The following is a 25418-nucleotide window of genomic DNA, read 5'->3' on the forward strand; positions in this document are numbered from 1 at the left end:
AATTAGTATAATTTTATAGTGGCTGTGATGCTTCTATCATGCTTAGCATAACCATTTGCTGTGTGAATGTAACATTTTTTCTAAAAATTTCAAGTTTCATAAAATGTTAAGATAGGCTTCTTAGTAGCTGTTTTGTAGTCAACTAGTAACAATTAATACCAATTAGCAATTCATGACAACTCACTTTTACACCAATTTTTTTTCCTGCAGCTGGACCACCATACACTTTGTATTTTGGCATTAAATTTTATGCAGAAGATCCATGTAAACTTAAGGAAGAAATAACACGGTACAGTATTTAATAAAAGTGTAGTTTGTTGATCTCAGGCTAGCAATACATTTCAACCAGGTGCATAGTGTTGTGGTGTGCCTGGGTTGTTTTTTTTTTTCCTTGAACAGCTGAATGTTTTTGCTTGAACACTGGTGTGTAGAAAGAAAATTGTGATTAAATTCACAGTGGTTGATAGTGAGGACTGTTAGGAAGCCCAAGAAGAAAAGATGTTCTCTGGTGGATCAAAAATCAAAGGGCCTTGACATGTGTTTTTGAGAGTGGGTTTTGGTTTTTTTCCATATTTTCAGTAATGCATTGTTACAGCTGCATTTATACTATGCTATGACCAAGTTTAGTGTTTACTAAGATATCAGATATAAATACAGGGAATTTTCTTCTTTATTTGCCATAGCCTAAATTCCAGAACTGTTTTTCAAGGGGATTTCTTTTGGATTTACTAAAAATATGTGAAGGAAATTGAAGAGTTGCATGCCTCTGATTCTTTTACCCAAGCTTGTCCTCTGCAAGGTATGAGGAGGCACACTGTAACACATGCACTTGCTTGCACACAGACACACACACATGGTTCTCTGAACTCTCTCACAGTTTTGGGGTTATCTGTCTGTTTTATTTATTAAATGTCTTGGACAATTAACTTTAGGTTCAAAAGGAAATTTGTGAATTTGTGTAGGTAGGCGGACAAAATTAGTGTGCTGGCTTGCATTAACAAATGCCAAAATACTTCTTTTGATGTCCTAAGAATGTGGCACATGAGGATTCATTAGAATGCATGCAAGGTTTTTAATTTTCTTAAATCAAAGATTGCAGCACAGGCAGAATATTTTTCTTACTCCAGAGTGAGAAAATTCTTTTGTTTCCAACTGGCACAACAGGAATGGAAATCTCCAACGTAACAAGACTCAGGCTGGCCTGGTAAAAATAAAAAATGCTGTGACTTGGCAGGTAAAGGAACCTAAGCTGGCAGCAATGGGATGCCCCTGTACTATGGAAATTTGGTGCTGTTTTCCTGTACTTTCCCAGAAGAGCTTTAAATCCTCCTCACAGGGAAAGACAGTGTCCCTGGGAAAGGGAACTTTGGCCACAGAACCTGTTGTGATTGCCTCCCAGGAGACAGGGTGGAGCCAGGGGGCTAAATTTTCACAAGTTATTTCTTTGCCCTGTGATAAGGCCAGCCAGTGATCTACACTGCTGATTAGTGTGCAAATCCAGCCAAGAAAGGTTTCAGTGTCATTAGGAAGCCTCTGGTCATGACTTGACAGAGTTTGGTCATGCAGAACTGGCACCTTGGGTGGTACAGAAGGCCAGCCTAGGAATGTGATATGTCAGTCTTCTATGAAATGCATTGAGTAGCCAACTGCCTTCAACATCCATGAGCACTTATTCCCATAGGCTCTTAAAACTTGGAAGGAAGGGTGTTTTTTTTTGTTTTGTTTTTTTTGTTCAGGAAAATAACAACAACAATACTAATACTAATACTAATACTAATACTAATACTAAAACACCACCACCACCATCTCCTTAGAATAATTTGATTGGAAGGGACTCTTAAAGGTCCTTCTACTTAGGAAGCATTAAAGATCCTCTTTTCCTTTATAATAATAATATTCTGCCTAACTCTGTAATTCCAGTGATGTGTTAACTGCTTTGTGCTAATCAATGTGTTTCTTTGAAGCATGTATTTATTACTTTAATGGACATGAGAGCTAGCTCTGTTGTTATTAGATTGTGATGATCTGTGCCATTACATGATTACTCTTTGCAAATAATGAAAACCTGAAACCTGTCAAATTTGTAATTGCTATGCAGCAGTGTCTGTCTGGCTTGTCGGCAAAAGCTAACACTGCCGTGTTTGCTGGATATGTTTGCTAGAGAAAACTTGCAATTTGGCCCTCTAATATATTCATGACAAACATAGGCACACAAGATGAGGCTGCTTTAGCTATAGGTGTGGACAAAGGCAAGGAGCTCAGTGCTGTCAGTGGGAATTGAGATTGTTCACCTTTCAGGAGTCACTTAAGCAATTAACAGTGCAGGATGCAGGCATATTTTGAGGGTTCCTATGCTACTTTATTTTGGGATTACAGGCTGCAAGGATAATATATTTCCAGCATACTCTCCTTCCAAACTCTGCTTTGTAGAGGTGGAGAAATGCTAACAGAAGTATGGGTGTGCAACAGAAATGCATTTCATGTCAGAAAGATGATGTTGTGTACTCCACAGAGGATTTAAAATCATCTTGGCCATTATCATAATTAATACAGGGAAAATTTGTCTAGGTAGGATTGCAAGCATAAGCTTGAAGCAGGACTGAGGTATTGCTTAGAGTGAAGAAACCTTGAGTGTCTGTGCTTTGTGTTGCCCAGAGACATTCCCAGGAAATTCCTATGCTAATGCCATTCCTCTAAAGTAGAGAACATTAACCAGTTTTTAGAGGATGGACATTCCTACCATAACATCTGTTACAGCACAAACTCTAGGGGAAATCATTAATCAGAAAGACATGGGTATCTTTATTCAGAAGCTCATCTGATAAAGACTAGAAAATTTGGTTGGACCATAAGTTTTCTGAGTCAGCTACCATGTCACCTGCAGTTTGTAAACTTCTCTGAAATCGCTGTAGGTGCACTTTGAACTTACAGAGCATTCCAAGGTGCTTTCATAAGTTACTTGTAACACAGAATAAATTATTTGCAGAGTAGCTGAATGGCTCTATATAGATAAAATTGAAGTAGTGAATAATGGAAAAGCTATGTGCTTGTATGGAAGACCTTTTTTTTCTCTGTAAAAAATTACCTTCATTGTATTTTTACATTTCGTAGGAAATCCGTGCTAGAAATTAACTTAGGATGATGTGAAACACTGCATAAATCTGTTGTAATAAAACCAGAAAAAATCCAAACAGCGTTTAAAAGATGTAGTATAAATCATTATGGAAAGTTGCAAAACTGCAAATCCTTTATATAATGGCTTGTTATCTTGTCTGTTCCATCTGCTTTGGACATATTGATTCTAAGTGGTCTCAGCTTTATCAAGTGTAGCAGCAGGTTATGACTTCGCAAATTACATTTTCACCCCTGCTATCACTATTCCAAGCAGGAGAGTACCCTCCCTGTGCTATGGCAGATTCAGTTAGTTGCTGATGGCACACCCATCCATCTTTTTCATGGGCTCCATCAAACTTCCCTGCTGCATTGTAGTCAATACTCTGGTATGTGGAGAGGAAATATTTGAGTAAGCAAGCATCCAATACCCAGTCATCCTTTACACTGATCCCGTGATGAGGTTAAACTTTTGCCCTTTGATAGGTTTTTTGTTCAATTTTTCTGATTCCTATCCCTCTTCCCTACTTCCTGACTGCTCTGTGAAAGTCAAAAGAGGGAAATGACATTTTAGGGAGATAAGTAATTGCATCTGCACAATATAAGCAGATAGGAAAAGAGGGGGTGCTCCATTTCCTGGGTTCTTCCACTGGACGAATCTTAGTTGTTACTTCAGGATCAATAGGGGAAGTCATTTAGAGGGGAATAGAGGCATTTACTGTCACATAATTGTGGTACATGGTATGTGCACGGTGAAAGGGATAATTTGAAATATTAATTTGACTTAAAATAACAACTTTGTTTTTTCTCTGTGTTTTAGGTATCAGTTTTTCTTGCAGGTAAAGCAAGATGTTCTGCAGGGCCGTTTGCCTTGTCCAATCAACACTGCAGCACAGCTGGGAGCATACATAATTCAGTGTGAGTTCTCCTGGCCCTCTGCAAGCTTATTTCTTTCAATCCTGCATTGTGATTATTTTTAAGTGATGGCTGAAGACAGCATTAACTCTTTATGCATTCACTTCCAAACAGAAGTAGTGTGACTGATTTCACTTCAAGAGCTGTAAATAAATGGCCATTCTGAATAGATAATGCAGGAGCAATATGATAATTAGTGTAAAGAAGAAACTTTAAAATCAGTCTGAAGACTCTGCTAAAGATTATTTGCTTTGCTGGGGAATATTTTCTCAAGTACTTAAGACTTTATGGCTTTGTATTACATGTAGAGTATGACAAAACCTTCATCAGGAGTTCTACAGATTTCAAAGGCTATTGGTAGCCTCAAAGTATTATCTGAAAAATTACATTATATCAATATGAATGCAAGTTTGCTTAATGGGAGAATATTATTTGACCTGAGGTGAAGAATTTTCATTTTATTCAGTATTTATCTGCATTCATCCATCAGTACAGATCTTTTCAGGAGTGGATGTTACATGTTGCATGCTTTTTAGAACTAGCAATCAATTAGAAAGGAGCTGTCTGTCTACTGGAGCTGTTATTCTTTTTGCATTGCAGCTGAAGATCTGTATTCAAACAGAACTGCAACCAAAAATTGTGTGAATTGCCATGCTGGGACCTCTATCTGTAATTTCTTCTGTGTTAAATTTAGATTTGCCTCAAATTATTTGTGTCGAGGAAAGATTATTTGTATTATTGGTGTTACAAGTGTGACTCAACAACACTTAATATAGCATAAAAAATAGTCCTCCTTTTCTATCCATTTTAGAATGACATGGCAGAATAACTTTTGTATGAAATGGGAATTGGTCTAATACAGGATTTTGTGGTGGATTATATGTATATCTGAAAAGCTCAAATTTCAGGCAGTATTTATTTGTGTACAATTATTTTTGACTTTATTTTGCCATCTAAAAAATATGACATCATCCTCTGAAAAATGGTTTAAAATTCACATTTCACTTTACTGGCAGACACGCCTTCTCTGAGAAATACTTCAAGTGTGAAGGAGGAAAATATGCAATGATGGTAGCATCTTCATTTTATTTTGAGAAATGAGTAAAAGAAGTAAATTCATGCCCTTCAGCTATTCTGTAAGGTGGTGAGAACTGTTGCTTTGGTATAGAGTCCTGTTCCTGTAACTCTAATCTCAAATATTTTGTTGGAAAACAATGAGAAATTTTATGGAGAGAGAAGAGTTAAAGCATGGTCAAGGTTACATACAGTGAGTTAAAGTTACTCCAGGCACTAGGAGGTATGCATTCCTACGGGCTCTATAAAAAACTTTATCCTTGTATTTAGGGCTTGCAGTTGTTCCAAATACATAAAGACACCTGAGAAATGTCTGTCTCAGACACTGAACACATAATTTTAATGAAGGTTTTCCAGTGAGACTTCTCAACATCCCTACTGAGCAGCTCACCGTCTTTTTCTAGCAATTTCATTTCAACATTTAGGAAAGAAACATCAGCAGCAGGATGAGTCTTTTCCTTCTTGGCTCTTAAGCCTCCTTTTGGCTTTGTTTTTGGCTCAGTGGGCATTGGATGGAAAGCTCCTGTGAAATCTTTCTCAGAAACCCAGTGTACAGATATTACCCAGGGTTATATAAAATTGAAATACTAACTTTTGCAGAGTTTCTTAGATGCAATTACAGTAAAGATCAGTAGATGTGAATTCTGGCCAAGATGATATTTGTTTTATAATTATGTTACGACATATGAAGAGACATGACTAATGTGCACAAATTCAGGGTTGCATCAAACAAAATTACATTGGCTATTCATCATGTTCTTGACTTTAAGAAAAGTCTTTTGAAAGCTGTTTTTACTTTAAAAGTGAATTTGATATCCAGGAAATACACTGATATTTTATTGAAAAAAGAAAACTTGTGATTCTTCACAAAAAAAACCATTAGAAGACCTTCTCTCCAGGACTCACAGGATGTTTACCTCCATTCTGGTATTCACAGTTTATGTTAAAGTCCCACAAATAATATGGAACTTTTCTGCCAGTAATATTGCAGCATATCATGAGAGCATAATATTACAAAACTAGACTTTTCTTCTACACTTGTTTTGCATATGCTGCCAAATAATCAATGTCATTGAATTCAAATTGCTGGCTTGGTTAAAACCTTGTCTGGCCTGTATAAGCAGCAGGTTTCCTGTCAAGGCTTCTAGCTCTTTCTAGCTCTAACTTTCTAGATATAAGTTTTAAAATGTTTGAAGACAATTTTTTTCTTGCTTTTATGTGTGCTGATGTGAATAGTTCTGTGTTCTCTTCCTTCATTCCTTTTTTTCTTATCTGACTGCCAATTAAATTTGCTGTCAGCTGGAGAGGGGTCGCTGGGCACCAGTAGGCAGATTGTATAACACATTTTTTGTTTGAGAAGAAGACCTTTGTTTTCTCCTTGTGTTCTGTAGCTGAGCTGGGGGACTACGACCCGTACAAGCACACTGCAGGTTATGTCTCCGAGTACCGCTTCGTTCCTGACCAGAAGGAAGAGCTGGAGGATGCCATAGAGCGGATACACAAGACTCTGATGTAAGAATTCAGTTCTGTTGGGAACCTGGCAGGTAACACCAGACTCAGGGATGCTAGGCAGGTGGGGAGGAACAGCCTGTGGGGCAAAGTGGAGGTTTCTAGTCTTGAGGAAAGGACACAGGGAATCCAGTTATTCCTCTCGGAAGCAGAAAAGATTTTACATATCGAAGCTGTTCTTTTAGGAAGTGAGTAGGACAATAGCTGGAAATGTGAGGTGTGTCAGACCTAGGTATGGGTGTTTCAGAGCCAGTGGTTTCAATAAAACATATGCCAGAAATTCACACTTGGAGCCAAAATAAACATTTACTTGCTTATCTCCAAGTTCACGTTCCTGGTAAGTGTAAGGAAGCTTGTACTAACAGGTCCAAGTTAGGTGCAATTGTGATATAACCATTTATGAAGATGAGAGCAGTAAGAGCCCTTTCATGAGGGTGTTCATCATAGCCTTTGTCAAAGTAATGTGAAGAAAATCAGTTAGTCATCTTGTGGTAGATCTAAATTTCTTGATTCTTTTCCTATAATGAAGCCACAGTCTGGATAAAGGTTAAGTAATTTTTGCCAGTAGCATTGTGTGTTACTGTTACATGTGTCTTGTTTAATGAGAAAAGGTATTAACTCAGGGTCACAGCTGTTCTCTGAAAAGTTTTCCAGTAATTGGAGTCTGTGCCATTTGCCACATTGACCTGAGCTTTCTCTTTGAGGGAAGAGAGTCTGTTGTCACTAATTATTTCTCTGTGGTTGCATGACAGCCTTACACTAATTGATGCTTTTCAGAGAACTTGCTACATGTATTTCTATAAAGTAAAAAAATATTGGTTTTTTCCATTCCAGAGAGAGGAAACTGAGTCACAGCTCGTTAGTTTGGTTCAACATCACAGAAGTGGTTTGTGAGAAATGAGACTTGAGATGAATTGCTGTGAACTAAGCAGCCTTCATTTCCCTTTCTCAAGTTTCTGTAGTCATTAGATTCAGAAGCCAGTGGTTGTGAAGGGCAGTGATCACTGTCAAACACTCACTGCTCTGGAGCCCTGGTACTGTTCTGCTGCTTGGCTGCAGTTATGTGTCAGGGGTTTAGCAGCATCAGAACAGAGAGCAAAGCCAAGGTGTACTCACTGCTACTTCAGCCCAGCTGTTACCATCAGCACTGCCAGCTTTGACTTCTGCACAGGTGACCACAGTCTCTTCAGCTAGGAAATGTGAAGCTATAATGAGTGAGGGCATCCCAAATTGTCTCATTGACCTGAGGCATTTTAAGGACAGGTTTGTGATACGGTTTGGAAGAACTATTTTATTCTTTCTGTGTCCCAGCATGGAAACATGGGAGTTTTTTGTGTTTCTTGGTTTGTTTTTTTTTGTTTGATTTGTTTTGTTGGGTTTTTTGTTTTTCAAAACAGCTGTGGCGCTGCATATACCTTCCTTCTCCTGGTTATGTTAAGAAAAACTGGTTGTGGTTGCATGTTTCCTCTCAGTTTTTTGGGTTTTTTTTACACAGCACAATAGTTATTTGGAGATTCAATAAGGATGCAGTTTTTGGAGAAATTTTCTAAAGCAAGGAAGATGAGGGAGGAAAGTGAAGGGGGTTTCTGACTCTGCAGCCTGCCTACTGTGACTGTAGAACCATCTATAAACCACCATGACATCTCCAAGGTCAGAGAGCAGTGTGAGGTGACCTGATGCTGCCAGGCGTGTCTGGAGGATCAAGCAGTGACTTTGGGGCACACTTGTGAGGGAGGAAAGCTTGGTGCTGGGGGAGAGAACCCCTGGGTGCAGACAGGAGAGCCGGGGTTGAGCCCGTTTTAGGCTGTGGGAGGTCTGTCACTGACGTGCTTGGCAAGTCAGCTGCTGCTGTGTTTTGAATCAACACTTCATGCCACCAGTGGGGCACGAGGAAAGCAAAAATGCCCTTGATATTTAGCTTTAAAAGCAGCTTTCAATGTTGCTTAGAGCCTCAAATGGCACTCAGGTGCCCTTTGTCCATCCAAAGGAGTGTGTGTGTGTGTGTGTGTGTGTGTGTGTGTGTGTGAGCTGCATGGCTGTCACTTTGCCAGCTCTGCCATTCCCACTGGCAGAGACTGCTTTAGTTTTGGGATGTGTGATGCTGAGGAGATGTTTTCACACACAATAAAAATTAAACACTCTTTGTACTAATGGGAGTTCTTTCAGTCCCTGACAGTTCTTCATCCCTTCACGTTCTGGCTTTTCCATCTGCTTTTGGGAGGACTTCTACCTCTGGCTTCCATCTGCTCATCTGCTTCCTTCAGAAGCTTCAGCTCACATCTTTGCTTCCTTCAATATTTTTGCAAATTCAGTTTCTAAAACATGGTGTATTACTCTGAAAGTATTTATAAAAACACACTCAGACAATTTATTTGACATTTGAGCTTTTTGGTCCTTTCAGAGGCAGGGGAGAATGGAGGAATAAGGTACATCAGCATTTTTCAAAGCCTGGTCAGTAAGGAAAGACTAACAGCAGGGTTTAAATTGGAGTTGTATTCTAGCACTAATTCAGTAATGGGATAATCCATTTTTCTCAGGGCTGGTATTTAGCCTGCTTGCAAACTCAGTGAGACAATACAGCCCCTGTGAACATTTTGCTTACATTTCTGAGATATACTTGCAACACTTTAAATTTAAAAATCAAGCCGCAGATTAAATTTTTACAGCAAAAGTGTATAAAAGATGTGACAGATGTGACATTACTGATGTGCTGAATATCCAGTGTTCTGCACGTTCTGAATACAGATAATGAATGACACATCTACTGGGATTTAAAGAAAGAGATTTCTCTTACGGGCATCAGGTCTGCTGCTTTTCCAGGAGTCCTTGGAGAGAAGAGCACCTGGAAAAGTGGCAGTGCTGCTACGGATAAGATGAGCTGAAGCAGTCCATCTCTCAGATACAAAGAAATTATTTTAAATGCCTTTGAATACCTTTAAATATCTATTGCTTTAATGCTAGCACAGCTGCTGCATGTCTTTGACCTTGGAAGTCCTTTTTTCTTTGTCAGCCATAACACAAAGTTAGGAAAACCTGGATGGTAGCTTCTAGGCTAGAGAGGATGGTGACACAGGAAGCAGGAATGTGCCTATTCAGGACTTTTCCAGATCTTTTGGTCAACATGTTGAATGTAGAATGCTCTACTTCCCACCTTGAATTTGAAAGGTAGCACATCCAGTGAAGTATTTCCCCAAGAAAACCAACAGGATGAAGCAGGATATGCATATTTTTGACCTGATATTTTTACAAGATGTGTTGTACTTCCACAATAACAGTCCAGTTACTTTCAGATAAGTGTTAAAAAGAAGTGAAAATGAAAACATGGCTTCAACTATTTCAGGCTTACAAAAGAGAATCTTGTTCTTGTATCAGTGACAGATATTAAGCGAAGAGCAAATTAAAATCTGAGGAAAAGGCTTTGAACTTATTTAGTTGTTTTGATCTTTTTGAAAATAAGTCAATTTTTGGTAATGTCAAATATGTTCCTACCGGACAGGATATTTCCCTCACCAGTTTTCCCAGTTTTCTCCTGCCAGTGGTACTTTTTAACTGCTGGATTGATACCTGTAGCTAGGAAGGCAGGCAGGATCTTTGAAATGGCTAATCTCATGAGACAGACTCCAAATCTTGTTTTCAACATAGCAGATCTGGGTGCCACCAGCTGGTGTGACTTACTGTAGGCAAGATTTTATGGAGAATGTAATTATTTCTCTGAAGTTATCAACCTTGCTTTCAGGAGCTTCAACACTTCTATCAGGAAATAGTACCCCAACCAGTCATACTATTCCTGCCTTTTTAATAATAATGTAATTATTGGAAAAAAAAAATGTTATTTTGCATATTGAAGCCTGAAAATTAAATGTGTGAAGTGTGTTTGTGACAGCAATGAAAAGGCTATATATATATATATATATATATATATATATGTATATATATGTATTTGCATTAGGCAAAAATTTTATAGATGTGTCAGGAGAACCCTAGAGATCTAGCCTTACCTGGAACAAGAAGTTCAGAGTTGAAAAGACCATGATAGTCTAAAAAACTAGTAAGAAGAGCTGCATAAGTGTCCAGAAAACGATATTTATTAATATGATCCATTTCGATATGTTGATTGGAATGACTAAATTCTTAAAAATAATTGTGTTTACAGGGGTCAAGTTCCTGCTGAGGCAGAAGTGAACTACTTAGGTGTGGCCAAATCTCTGGAAATGTATGGGGTGGATCTCCATCCTGTTTATGTAAGTATTAACTGTGAAAAATAATTACTGCACTAATGTGTGAAACTTATATAGTTTTGTTGCCACAGGAAAACAGAAAAGGGAACACTACTCAAGAAATGCAAAGGAACATATATTTACAGACAGAGAGGATTCAGTTATTCGTGCATACAAATGCCTAATGATTTTCAGATTGAATGCTGTGATTTTATTACGCCAATAAATACCAATCAGTTATACTCTGGATAAAAACAATTCAGATAGAAGAGAAGTAATTTGTGCAAGCCTCAGGGGACATGGGTGGTGAGGGTTATCACCTTTGTCTTTGACAGAAGAATTTGCACATTACTTTAGTTTAAATAAGAGCAAGTGTGTCCTGAAACCTTTTCAGTACCATTGCAAAAATTAGGGTGGAGTAGCAGTAGCACGTCAGGCTTTTAAAAATCTTTGTTGTCAAGGTTTTGCTAAAGATTCAGAGTATGTTTCAATTTCTTCCCATGTTGTATCATGCAGCATTGCAAGTTGTCTGTATTGCCTCAGAAAACCCCTCCATTTCTTTTGTCTGTCAGCATTTATGTTGGGATTGGATCCAGGTCACCACCTGGAGGCTATGTGCTCCTGGTGGAAACATCATTCTATCTTGTTTGAATCATTCTGCTTGTGGCAGGCATTTTTTGGAATAAAAGAAAATCAGGAGTTCAAATGGGGAATTGTAGTATAGATAGTTCCCTGAGTTAGATGTCAGTACTTTGTAAAATTACTTGAAAGAAAATAAAGAAATCAAGATATTACCTGAAGATTAGATATGTATTTCCTCTGAAAAATGTATAGCCTGCAATATAAAGTACCTTTTAATGCACTCTATGGCTTAATTATATTCATATCCCAGGCTTTGTTCCCCTCCCACCAGTGGAAAAATGGGGAGTTGCTGGAACAAGATCCAACATGATCCAACAAAATCATGTTAAATTAGTACAGCCTGGAATTTTTTTTGCCTCATAACTTGCCTTTGTTGTGCAATGAAATCCCTGCCTGGGTAACCTGTGAACATCATTGTTTCTTCTTAAATTACATCAGCAGCAGAAGCCCTCGTTTGAGACCGAGGCCGCACACATGACGAGATGCAGTTATTTTCCTCCCTTGGTCATGTTAAAAGTAAAGTTGCCTTTAGCAGTTAATTCATTGAGGAGCACAGGGAGACTTTGCCAGGTGAACTTGACCTTTGCCAGCCCTGTGATCACACAGGACGCTTTTTCAGTGTCTCAAGTCAGTGCCTCTCACAGTTGATAATTCTGCTGCTCATGCTCCGCTGGTTTAGACTTGCAGGGCTCTTCCTCATTGCCTCAAGTAGGCAGGTGAATGAGCTCTTCCAGCTGACTTTCTTTTAACCTCATGCACTAGGGTTTGCACTCTTTTCAGCTGTAAGCTGCTTCTGGTTTTGGTTATTGACTGTAAACGGGGGAGGTGGAGACCTTCTGCCACTCAGCAGCAGGGCTTTCAGCCTGTTCTCCCCCAGTGCAGTTTGAGATTTGTGTCCTCACTTCAGGAACAGTTTCCTTTGGAGGAGTTGATGCATGTGGCTGTTCCCTGCATACCATTGCCCTTTCTGAACAACAAAAAAGAAGCTTGACTCTCCCAAAGGAACTACTTCACTTGCAGGCAGAAGCAGCTGCCACTATTTTAGGAGGGAGAAGACAGCTGTGCGGTTGTATTATGGGTCAGAAAAATCACTGCTTACTTTCAGCTGGAAGTTGGGATATCTGTTGCATTCATGCCTGAATAAGGAATTAATTTTCTGAGTTTTGGCCATTTGCCAAATAGCAAAAATTAATTCAGTAAGAAAACAGAAAAAAAAAGGTATTTTTGCTTTTCATCATGGTGTGAAATTCTCTTTTTTTCTCTCGCTGCCATTCTTTCTTGCCTCTTTTCCCTCATAACTACAAATTTTCATACAGAAGCTTGCATATTAAGTAGTTGCAAATAGTACTTGCATCAAGTACTATTTTCCCATTTGTACGGAGTGAAACAGTATATTCATGTCACCAGAATGAATTTCTCACTGGATCTCATGATACTGTGATTCTGCTTGTATGAATGACAGAGTTTTTTATTTTCTAGGGTGAAAACAAATCTGAATACTTTTTAGGATTAACACCTATAGGAGTTGTTGTCTACAAGAATAAAAAACAAGTAGGAAAGTATTTCTGGTATGTACTATTTAAATGTGTAGTATGCACTAAAACAATAACAATGTTGTATGGATGTCTACAATTTGTGGTATCTATGTGAAAGTTTAATCATAGCAATATCAAAAAATTATACATAGAATTCTTAACATTTCTTTGGATGATGCAGATTTTTAATTCTTTAGTAGTCCAGGTGATAGATCACTTTTACCATACTCATGCTGAAATGTTTACATATCACTAATTGTCTCCTGACATCTAGGGCATACCTAGAAAGTAAATCTACCTGTGATTTTTTTTTTGTCTTTGTATGCAAATGTATACAACTTTATGTCTTTCCACACATGAAATTAAAAGGTCATGAAGTTTGGTCTGTCTTTTTTTCTCAATATTACAGGCCTAGAATTACGAAAGTTCACTTCAAGGAAACACAGTTTGAACTTCGAGTCCTGGGAAAAGATGTAAGTTTTCATTCAGGCCTCAAAAGATCAAAAAAATTATTTTAGGTCTAATGAAGGTGGAAATTCAGTGTGTCTGTCAAAGTCTAATTGGTTTTATTGAAATTTACTGTATGAAACCAAATGTAGGTGAAGGGAATCTCACAAAGCTATCAGGCACAAAACAGGCAGCCACATTATATAGCTTGAAACCCATTTGTCAGAGTTTAACATTGCTTTGCACTTAGACCATTTGAGAGAAAGCAATGTTTGCTCCAGTGGGGCAAGGACAGCAGATTGATAGGAAGAGAGGAGGTTTTAAGATGCAGTAACTAAAAGAAAAAAAAAAAATTATCCCCTACAAAGCACGTAGAATAGGGAGAGGAGGAGGAAACTGTTGAGGAGAATGTATGAAAAAAAAAAAATTACATCCATTTGTTGCAGTCAGTTTGTGATTTTTGCTGTCAGGTTTAGTTACAAGTTAGCTGAAATATTTTTTGTATGTCTTTTTGGAACATGAAAGTTTTTTTAAAATGGTATTAACTTGCTGGCAAAAATCCCCTTTACTGTTTTATCTATGTGTTTTTGTTCATCCTTGTAATGGTTGTCAGTCTCATCCATGGTTTTTCCATAAGGACATTTCTCTTGCTCCTTTTGTGGACAGTATTTCTGGTGTCTTTGCAGATGCCTTGGCAAATCTCTCTTTTGTTACTCCCAAGTGGCTTATTTATATTTGGTGTAGTAATCTATGGGAATTTTATTTCTGAAGGTGTGTTTGTTGAAATAGGAGAGTTATTTAAAGGCTGGGGGAAGGCTGGGAAGACTTTTCACCATGTTTCATGTAAAGGGTTCGTGATAGTTCATGTATAAACAAGTCTGAGTTTGACTTGGAGTGAATTGCTTAGAAGTGAAGCTGTGGCTTCTCTTTGATGCCACAATTCCACAGTTTTATTTTAACCAGGTGGAATTGCAAAGCCGTAGCATGCTGGGTGTTAAACCTGGAAGGTTTTGGAAAAGTTGAGGCTGTGAATATTGATGGCTGGTGAACTCTTACTCTGTGATCACAAGGCAAACATTTTGACAGAACTTGGTAGTTTCAAGCCTTGACAGGTATTTCTAGGAAATTGTTGGGTAGAACAGTAAGTACAGGGGTGTGTACCTTCACAAAATTTGCCTTTGCAAGTAATACTAATCTGAAGTACTTCTCCAGCACTTCATATCCTAACAAGATCAGGAAGGGCCAAAATGGCACAGAGAAATCTTCTTTTTCCTTTTTTAACAATCTGGGGGTACTTAGAACAAAATTATATATTGGAATAAGCAGACAGTAACCTCAGTCTCTGGATTAAAGTTGTCATAACAATTTATGCTCTTCTGCACAGAGGAGGAAGAGCTCATCAGTGTATTTGTGTATCTTCCAATACTCCTAAAAAATCTGATTAAAAATTTTGTTTTATTCCCCTTGAGATTTTTTTAATAAATGCTATCACTTTGTCCTCCCATGTGACACATGAGTGTATTACAGGAGAGTAAATATGCCATTTTCAATCCATCCTGCCTCCTGTAATATCATTCTACAGCCCCGGGAATTAATAATTTCCTTGTATCAGATGTGGTATACCAAATCTGGAATGTCTGTTCCAGTTAATTGCAGAGAGCTCCAGAAGAGATTCAGGAGGAGCAAAAATTATGGGGGCTTTCCCATGTCTTTAAATTGAACTTTATGGCATAAAGTGAAGGAGCTAATACCCTGTAACAGAGCAGATTATTTCTGGGTGAACCAAGTGTTTTTTCTTTTCCATATGTTGTAAACACTCTCTGCAGGGTGAATTTTGATCCATGTTTCCACACACACCAGCTCCCTGTATTCACACTGACTGTCACCTTTCACTGCTCATGAAGAGGAAGCTGTTGGTGCCTTTAGTACCAGCAAAGCTCTTTCTCTAGATGGAGTTACTTGGGGTAACTTCTTTGGTGTTGCTTGCTGAGATTGGTGTGAAATTTTTTCTACCATGCCAGAAGAATCTGTGTATTTCCCACTGGGTGGGTGGAAATGGACATCTGATCTTCTTGACAGATGACAGTCTAAATGTACGAGTCCATGCCTTCAGACTACCAAAACCCCGCTGTTGTTTGTGTCAGCCAAACCTGTGGTTGCTCATTTTCTTGTTTACATTGCTTCACTTTTCATAAACTTGATGTTTACTGAGCAGAAGATGTTATTTCTTAGTGTCTTATAATAAAGTAAGCTACTTTGGTTTTTCTGTTTTGTAATGTAACCTCTTGTGCTTTTCATATCTCTTCCATGAGAATAACTCCTGTCTATTTAGCTGCCTCATATTTTTTTCCTGCACACCTGTTGCTATTGTGCACAAGCATGACCATCAGTATTTTGGTTCTATCTGTCTTTCACTACTTTGCTTGTATTATATGTTTTCTCCCTTAGGTCATTGCTGTTGCCCCTTCATAAACAAAATATTGTCTATAATATTTGGCCATCCATGGACCTGTGAGACTGAAGCTCTTTTTCAGTGGTGTTAATAATTGAACCAGCATTTAATTGTCCCCCTGTATGAATCCATGCTGTGAATTCTGAGCTATAAAGGTGTTAGGTCCTTCTGGCACCTCTAAGCATCAGCATGAAATTAGGAACCCTTCCCCTGCAAGGGCTTCACATGTCCACATTCCCTGAACGTGACATAAAATGACCAATAATTTTTGAAGATTAAAGAAGTTTTTTTCTGAGAAAACTGAGAAATTTATCTAATGCCTGTGCATAGTTCCTGGCAGCATGTCTGTGGAGCAACCTTGCTGGAAACAATCCAGTGACACAGGTGGCTGCCAAAGCCCTCCCCGCTCCACCAGCAAAACAGAGCTTGGTGACAATGGATGCTCTGTGTGGAAGTGAGGAGTGTAAGGGGTGCCAAGCACACCTCCTGTGTTTCCCCATGTGATGAGCACAGCCTGCTTCCTATATTTCTCTCTCAACTAGGGACATGAAAGAAACAGAGAAAAACATGCTGTGATAGACTGTGTAGGCTGGGAATGTAAATGTGATAATAGGCAGGAGTGAGAGATGTGTTTTTTTTGCCTGTAGGTACCAAGTACTTTTGTGCTGTTCCCTGCACCCTGGTGCTGTTTGGTGTAACTGAGCCTTTTACTTTAGTTGCTCTGTGTCTGAACATGCACGTGAATGATTTCACTCCTTAGCAGGGTTTATGCAAAACTTCTGTTCTTACTTTTCTTGTTTCACAAAACAGAAAGAATTCAATGTGCAAAACACTTGCTTTCATCATTTTTCTCCAGTAAGAGAAAGGCCTTTTTGAATTCTGAAATTTTTATTTCAAGAGATCTTGAAATTTGGGTATTTTTGAGTCAGAACAATCTCCCAACCAGTTAAAAATTATTTCCAGTTAAAAATTATTTCCACATTTTTGTGTGTTCCTCTGCAGTCTTCCATATTCAGATAAATTCACATGGCAAAATTGGTAATGACTCTTTAGGAACAATAACAACCACTGGTGCAAGTCCAAAGTACATAATCCTCCACATTTTGTGTGGCTGAAACTTGTGTAAATACAATATTTATTTTTAAAGAAATTTAAATAGTCCAGAAAACACTGTAAATATGCTTTGTCTTTTTAATCTGCTTTTCATAAGTGTCATTAGTCTGAAAAAAAAATATTTTAATAAGATGGTTCAGCTGTATCCTTTCTTTTCCTATCAAATGCTGTATTCTGTCTTGAGTTACAAATTCCAGCCAGGAACTTCTAATTTGATTTATTGTTCCTGTAGCTTCTTGGGAAGATTGAACAGGATTTGAAGATACATTGCTCTCAGTCTTAAGTCCAATTTATTTTATGTGTAGTTTCCAGACAAAAGTAGCAGTTTGATCTTTCTTATGGTTTAAGAATTGCAAATGACTTTTGCATCATTTGCATTTGCACCCAGAGTGATAGTAAAGGGTGGAGGTGAGTAAGCCCAGTGATATTAATATAGCATATTAAACAGTTTTGGCATGTTTTGGTTGCTTGCGAGTTTTCCTGTCTTTTCTTAATTGCTTTCTGAGCCATCATGGAAGTACTATAGGATCGGTTCAAGGCCTGCACAAAATTAAATTCACTGACACTGAGGTGATACTGTCAGCTTTCTTTGTTTCTAATTCTTCCTTAGTGTTTTTGAATTGCTGTAGTTGCTAGAAAAGCTGAGATATGTTTATTTCAATGCTGACACGCAACTGGCACAGTTTTATCAGTTTTAATTGCCAACTTGGTATAACTTTCATAAAGATTGACCTTGTGTAACCAGTAATAGTACATTGTTTGTTACATAAGCTGTGATTTGTCTGCATATGTCTATATAAAAAGACAGAATACTTCCTATTGGAATTTAGAGCTGATGGTACCCAGCTATGTGCCTTAGAATAATTATTCTGGCAAAGAATAATGTTCTGAAGCAGTAGCTTCAGAGCCAGTGTTAATGATTCTGTTACATGTGCAGGTGTAGTGTGTGTATGTGCAGTGTGCCCTGTAACAGGGCAAGGTCCCTCCTTATGCAGCCCTAGCCCTGACTGTGGCTGGGAGGAGTGGTGTGTGTGCTGGCGTGGCTCCTCAAGTGGTTTTGGGGTTTTCTGAGCCTGCATTGCTGGGAACTTGTAAACGTCTTATAAATTAAGGTAGCTAAAGCCTGCTCTGAATCAGTGGCTCTCTAATAATTTTTGCTCTGTGGGCAGGTTCAGTTCTCCCTAGAATGGGTGTAAATCTGTTGACAATGGTCCCTTATCCTGGGAGTAATCCATGAACTCCAAGAACAAGGGATCTTCTGGCCCTCAGAGAGAAAAGCTGTCATTTTAAGTGTGTGTCTTCTCTTGCCCTGCCTAGGAGCTGAGCTAGCTGGGCACAAAGCCACCTCTGAGCCTGAAAGCTGTGAAATCAGGCTGGCGAGGCAAAGCAAGCAGGATGCTGTTTGCCAAGCACTCCTGAACTTGTGTGCTAGCTCCAGAGGTGTTCTGTGCTTAGGCAGGGCAATGACCCCTCTGACTTGTCTCCTTTGAAGGGTTTTGTAACAAGCTTTTAATCTTTCACCTGAGAGGTGTGGGTATTAGGGTGCAGCACTGTTCCAATTCCCAGCTCTCTAGTGGAGATCCTAAAAGCCCTGCCAGATCAGTCTCCTGGCTGCTCTGGGAGCCAGCTTAAAACAGGGAAGGGCTTCAGGGTATAAGCTGAATGTCTATAAGCTTGTAATGTAGACAAGCCATCTGCATCCACAGTGCTGGTCTCTCTCTCCTCCTGTGGCTATAAATGGGGGTGAGGTACTAGCAGGTACTGTGTTTTGGAGACTGCAGGGCAAGTTTCCAAAGCACCTAAAAGGAGAGGGATATGTAACTCTTGTCCTCACATTTTTTAGAGTGTGCCTTTGTCAGGGTTAGGAGGAGGCAGTCCCACAGCTTGGTTACTGCTGCAAGGGTCCTTCTGCACCTTCTGGTCCCATCATCCTGCCCCTCCCTTGCTCCTGCAAGTCACAGATGGGATTGAAAATAGCCATACAAAAATAGTGGTGCTCTACTTGTTTGATCAGCAAAATGGGCTTCCTGAAAGAACAGACGAACACCAAGATGGCACAAAGGAGAGAGACCTCCAGAGTGCAGACAGCCAGGACTGCTCTGGGAGCAGTTCATGATTTACAATGCCTCACCTTTAGTACACTGGGCACTCTGAAAGCAACAGGATGAGTTGCCAGGAGAGGCTTGTGTTGCACCAAAGAGTACTGAATGACTTTGGAAGTGTCATTTCCTATAAATCATTAGTAAAATTACAATAGGTCTTTGTTTCTTTTGGTTCAGATATATGAGAATAATAAGCAAAACACCCAGCTAACACTAACTACCTGTTAGTGTTTTGCTAAAATGCTAAAAATGTTGTCTTTCATTGGGAACAAAAGGTCATAGTCTTAACAGGAAAGGCCATCCTTGCTTTACCTATACAAATCAATTAATTCCCTTGGGAGAGAAATGTTAATCCAGAAAGTCATTGCTCTCTCCGGTTCTGGTTACTTTTTATAGAGGCATTTATCAATTGTCAGGGTAATCACTACTCTTACAAACCTTAAATAGTCCTAAAAGGAAGATGGAGGGTGTCCTAAACCTGGCTGTGCTGTAAGCAGTGTCATACTTGGTTGCAGTAAGTTACAGAATCCTTCCCCGATAAGCTGAGAAACGGTGAAGGAATTATGACTTGTTTCCCCTTTGATGAGGATGAGTGTTTTAGGCTCTTTGTCCTCTCAACAGCACAATATTATTGTGCCATTGAGTTATAGCAAGCATCAGTTTTGAGACCATAGTTTTCAGACATACGGTTTTCCTTCAAATTAAAATAAATAAGCCTGGTTGTGTTGTCAGTAGGCTTGTTGGTCTGTCCCATGACTTTTAGGCAATTGTTTCATTTTCCAGATCTGAATTCCATAAAGTTTTGGTAAATTTGATCTGCAGGACTATTATCCTCCTCTCACCTCCCCCCCACCACCCCTTTTATTTTTTGCCCTCCCTGAGTGCCATTGATTGCTGAATACTAAGTTTAGATGTTTCAGCATCATCAACATTTTTCTTACCAGCTAGGGTGAACTTTCTTCTACCTTAGAAAATAATGCCTTCATATGATGGCATCAGTAATTTTTGCTGGTCAGATCTTTCTATGACATGGCAGTATAACTACACAGTCCCTCTTATTATGACTTTCTGATTTTATTGTGTTTTCCTGCTGTTTCTTCTGTGTATGGGAAAGTTCTAAAACTATAACTTAAAGGAGACAAAATAGAAAATTAGAACTTTCCCCCAAACTTTTTCCCCCTGCTGTTGAATGCCAATGGCTTTCAAACTGGTCTAACAGTAATATATGGCAGAAACACCTTATTTTAAAAATTCTCCTTAAATTAAAAAAAAAAAACCAAAACCATAACCGTCTTCTCTCTGTCCCTCCCTTCCCACATACCAGAAACTCCTTCCTTTGAGATTATGTAATTAAATAAATTTAAGTGCAACAGAGGATTCTTTGCCTAAAAGTAGGAGTGAACAAAGAAGGAGCAAGATCCTGCATATTAAAAGTGAGTCATTGAGTTATTTCCTAACAGAAGCTAAACTGACTCATCATATTGCTTTAAGTTTGCAATACTACAGTCCAGTTTGATATTATCCTTTTGAAGATGAGTATAGTTGTGTGGGTTTATGTGAAATCATACTAGATGACAGTCTAATATAGAAATTGTAATTTAAATCAAGTAATGAAATCCAAAGCTACTTTTCTGCTATGTGTAAAGTAAGCAAACACAAAGCACCACTTTACACGTTTTCTTTGAAAGTTTTGCAATGCAAAATGCATTGTGATTTTTCAATGGGTAGACTCTTCTTTCTAGCCATCAGAGGAGAAAGAGCAATGTTGTTATTCTGGAAGAGACCAAGATAAATTGATTTTTCTCCTTGACTATTTTCAAGATTTTTGCAGGAAGCTTTTACTTTTAATGAATTAAATTTATTTTGTCTATAAGTTAAACTACTTGTGAATGCTGCAGAGAGATGATGATCCCTATGAAACCTGAGGGCCTTGGGGAATATATTTATGGAACCAATGTACTACAAAGTAATTTTATGATATACACAGCAGTATCGGATGAATCCTGAATTTCAACATTCTTGGTGGTCATTGTCTTACTGTACTGCCTGTATTCTTCTCTCTTGCCATGGAGAGTAAAATGTGCTTTTGATGGAAGACCATCAAATTAATTTAATTCCTCGCCTGTTCCATGGCACATTTTAGTTAAATGTCTGTTCCAGCCAGACATTTAACTAAAATAAGGCATGGCAGAAAATAAGCTCATGTATAACGTTTAGGGTTTTTTGTTTTTTTTTTGGTCAGGGAATGAAATCTCTGTTATTCTAACCACAGGTGCAAAATTCTTTTGTTTTACTGTTATTTATTTCGAGATGAAGGAAAAGGTACTTGAGAAATTAATTTGAGGTTTTGTGGGGCTGCTTGACAGCTGTTAATAGGGATTCAACTGGATTTTTGTTATAGGTGAAATTTTGAATTCTAGAGAACATAGAGAATTCATTCACAGTTTGCAAGGTGCTTGCAGGTGATAATAAACATCAATAAATGAGGAGAGGGAGGAACTTGCCCGAGCTGTTTACTTGTGTATGCATGGCACTGCTGAAGTGTAAGTAATGCAAGGACACAGATTATTTAAAATCAGCTGCTGAAGGTGGTGTGAATCACAGCTCCTTTGTAACTCACACCTTGCTGAAATGGTTTGAGACTCAGTTTTGTGACGGGGGTGTCATGCCGTGCTGAGCTCTCACACTCACCCCTGGGATTGCTCGTGCTTTGTGCAAAGAGTTGTTCACCCAGTGAAAAACAGGTGGAAGGGTATTTTTTGTGAGCACATCTCAGTGTTTAGCTGGTTGAAAACAAGCACTGTGATGTGTCTGTTGCTTCTCCTTTTCTGTTGGAGGTATTTCACAGTTTGCATGTGTCCCACTTCTCTTTTCTCTGCCAGTTTCCAGAGATTGGCTTTTAAGGTTTGTGTATGCTTTTGTCCTGCTGTTGTTGTCTTCCTTAAGAGATTTTAAGTTGGGTTTTAAGACTTTCAACTTTTTCTTAGAATTTTGAATTATTCTGAAGTTAGCTTTCTTTAAAAATGAAAACCCTTCCCTTCCTCAGGTTTTTTTTTTTCCCCTCAAGTTAACCTTGGCCTGTTTTGTGTGTTTCCGCTGTCATTGCTTCATATTAGTTTATAACAGATCTTGAGCTCCTTTCTTTCTTTCCCTTATTCTTGCCTTTTTTATGCTGGTAACCAATATTTTTGATTGACATCTGAGCTGCCGTTTAAAAAAACATTGGAGTAATAATTTTTGTAAATAAACCCAAAAAGCATGTGTTTTATTTAGGAAAGAAGCTGATGTATATGAACAAAGGAACATAAGTGTTTCAATAATCTCTTTTCTCTGTTTTTCAAAAAGAAAACCACTTTTTAATGAAGAATTCTACAGAATTATAGACCTGCTTTTCTTTGTGCTGATTTCTTTTCTGGCATGGACTGACATGTGATAGCTGGTTCTTGTGTTCAGTAAATGAGATTCACTCCAATGGCAGGGTCCCCCATAAGAACATTCTTCTGTTTTGTTTTGTCTTCAGTGCAATGAAACTTCCTTCTTTTTTGAAGCACGTAACAAGGTCACTTGTAAACACCTCTGGAAATGCTGTGTAGAGCATCATACATTTTTCAGGTGAGTGATGCAGAAGTGTTCCACAGGGCCACTACACTGAGTGGGAGCCTTGCCATACTTTCAGAGTGGTGCTACAAAGGCTTTCTGCCTGGAAACACGTTTGTGCTCTTGGTTATAGAATGCTTTTAAAAGCCAACACCTTTTCTTACAGTGATATGAAACAATGTTTTTAAAATTGGGTAGTTTGGTGGCTTTTTTTTGGCTTAGTATTCTTTTCTGAACAACTTCAGGTTGTGTAGAGTAGACTTTTTCAGAAGGATGGCAGGATTTAAGTTGCCAAATAGATTTGGATGTAGTTAATAATCAGATTTTCTGATTAGTGGCTTGAAGGAGGCCTTTAGAATTCAGACATTACTATTTTCTACAGTGCACAGAAACATATATATATTTTAATAGAAATTCATAGAATTTCCATAACGTTTTGCTTACTTACTGAGGTGTATAAAATTTTCTCAGTACTGCACATCTCAAAGCACTTGATTTTACTGATGCAAAAAACACCAAGAGAAATGTGCTAAGGTGTCTAACTGGGAATAGATGGAATCCTCCAGGCTGCCTTTAGCAGTGCTGTAAATGAGTGAATTGAGAATCCCTCCTTCAGTCTCCCTACTGTAGCAGGGTGGGTTTGCCTTCTCCCAAAATTAGGTGAAAGGCTGCTGGTGCCAGCAATTTACACTTGACTCTGAGATAAAGAGATATGTAGTCAAAATAGGGGGAACAAACAGGTGGCTTTGGGCGACTCTTAACCCCATAAGAATCTGTCCAGAGGTAGGGATGAAGAGGAACTTGCAGAAAAAAAAAATATTTTTTAAGCCCAAATTTGTATTCTTTTTTCTTGACTTGGGAAGGGGACAATAATTCAGACCTACCTATGCAACTTACTCTGTTATTTTATTTTTCAAACTACACAGGGTGCCAGAGAATGAATCAAACTCTCTGTCAAGAAAAGTCAGCAAATTTGGATCCATAGGTTATAAACATCGGTACAGGTGAATTTTTTTTTTTTTGATCATTTAAACTTCAATTCATTCCTTCATTCCTCTTCTCCTCTTTCCTTCCAATGAAAGAAAACCACCACCCAGAATATGACCCAGTAAAGTTCTGAAGATGAAAGATAAATCAGGACCATTTTAACAGGCTGTCTTTGGGAGCCTGTCAGTTTTGGGACAAATGTTTCTTCTCCAGATCCCCAGAACTGGTTGAGGCTTGCTATAGTCTGTATTCAGAGTGGGAGCAGCTTTGACAATTCTTTAAATCATTATCTCCTCATGAGTCCTGAAATTATGTTCATGTCCTAAAGAGGTTTTCCTGACAGCTGGGCAATGCCAAAATGAGGGTGTATCTTTTCTGACTTGAATAGGGGACAACATTGGATGAATGTTCAATGCTCTAAACCTTGAAAGATGCTGTAACTTGAAATTAAGGATAGATAAGGAACACTGTTTCCACTATCATGAAAGAAATAAGTGAATCATCATGAGTAAGGTTGACAATCATTAGTTTGGCAGATCTTTGTCATTTTCCTAATCCAGACTGGGTCATCTATCACTCTCTATCATGATCCAGATTCTCCTTGCTGTGGACAACAGGGCAATGATTGTCCTGCCTTTTGTGTTTGTGGTGGATCTTGGCCTGCATTACCCATCTGGGATAATGGGTAGGAGCTCACTGATTCCTGCCAGAGTGCTGCAGATGAGTTTTTTCTGTTGGATTGCCTCAGCAGATTGGAGCAGGACACTGGTCCTGGGGAGGAGAAAGCTTTGTACTGGCAAGAACTTTCCAATCAATTAAAAAAAAAACATGCCATGGAGCAGTTAACTATGTCTGAGCTATTGCTGTTGGTGGTGCAGTTCAGTTTTTCTTCCTGTTTTAATAAATGTCACGGGTGATACGTGATCAGGCCTGCCACGTTGGGATGATGGGCAGAGCTGACAACTTTGGTTGTCTTCCCTTTTTGTCTTTGGTCCCCATTGTAGCACTGAAAGCAGTGACAGTGTTGTGTATCTGTACACATCATTACCTCAGAGCAGAAACCATAATCCCACTGTTTTTCTGGGTAAGTGGGGGGACCATAATATTTTCATTCTTCTTGTGGTGTTGTGTTTTTAATGTTGTTCTGTTTTGCTTGGTTGGTTGGTTGTTTTTTTTGGTTTTTTTTTTTTAATTAAATCTTTTAGGTACCTCTCATTGTGTGTCAGTTTTCAGGAAAGCAATTTTCTTCTTTCAAGATCCGATGCTTTGGAGGTCTTAGTGGGGGTGGAAGGTCCTATTCCCAGATGTTTTGTTAAAATTGCTTCTGGAATTTGCAGGACTGACATGCTTGCTGAACTTAAAAGTTGAGCAGAAGAGTTTTCTGGCTAACTTGGGAGCATGCTATAAACTAACTACAAAAACAAACAAACAAACCCACATTACTCTGATGTAGGGTTAGGATTTGAGATTTTTTTGTCCTTCAATTCTTTTATAATTTTGAAAACATTTAAATTCCGCAGTGCTGACTATCTCTGAAGGGCTACTGGTGAAAATACTGTCAGTATTTCATGGAGTCTATTCACATAATTCAGAAAATCTACCTAAGTAATTCCTGTATAGTTGCTTACTACTTTCTTGTACAATTATTTTACTTCACAATGATATAACTTCAGGTGTCAAGGAATTAATAGTGACAATTACTTCTCTTGTGTAGTAA

The 25418-nt window shown here is 38.5% G+C and overlaps 1 protein-coding gene across 1 annotated transcript in view; it reads left to right on the forward strand.

The window, feature by feature from the left end:
* EPB41L4A (erythrocyte membrane protein band 4.1 like 4A) overlaps window positions 1–25418 on the forward strand; it is a 117347-nt gene that overhangs the window by 53618 nt on the left and 38311 nt on the right. Inside the window, exons 4-11 of the mRNA XM_018924420.3 lie at window positions 211–289; window positions 3932–4029; window positions 6492–6612; window positions 10763–10850; window positions 12948–13036; window positions 13413–13476; window positions 22638–22729; window positions 23641–23718. Of these exons, the coding sequence (XP_018779965.2) occupies window positions 211–289; window positions 3932–4029; window positions 6492–6612; window positions 10763–10850; window positions 12948–13036; window positions 13413–13476; window positions 22638–22729; window positions 23641–23718 (709 nt within the window). The remainder of the gene's footprint in view (window positions 1–210; window positions 290–3931; window positions 4030–6491; window positions 6613–10762; window positions 10851–12947; window positions 13037–13412; window positions 13477–22637; window positions 22730–23640; window positions 23719–25418) is intronic.

The sequence above is a fragment of the Serinus canaria genome, chromosome Z (genome assembly GCF_022539315.1).
Source record: "Serinus canaria isolate serCan28SL12 chromosome Z, serCan2020, whole genome shotgun sequence".
Taxonomy (NCBI): domain Eukaryota; kingdom Metazoa; phylum Chordata; class Aves; order Passeriformes; family Fringillidae; genus Serinus; species Serinus canaria.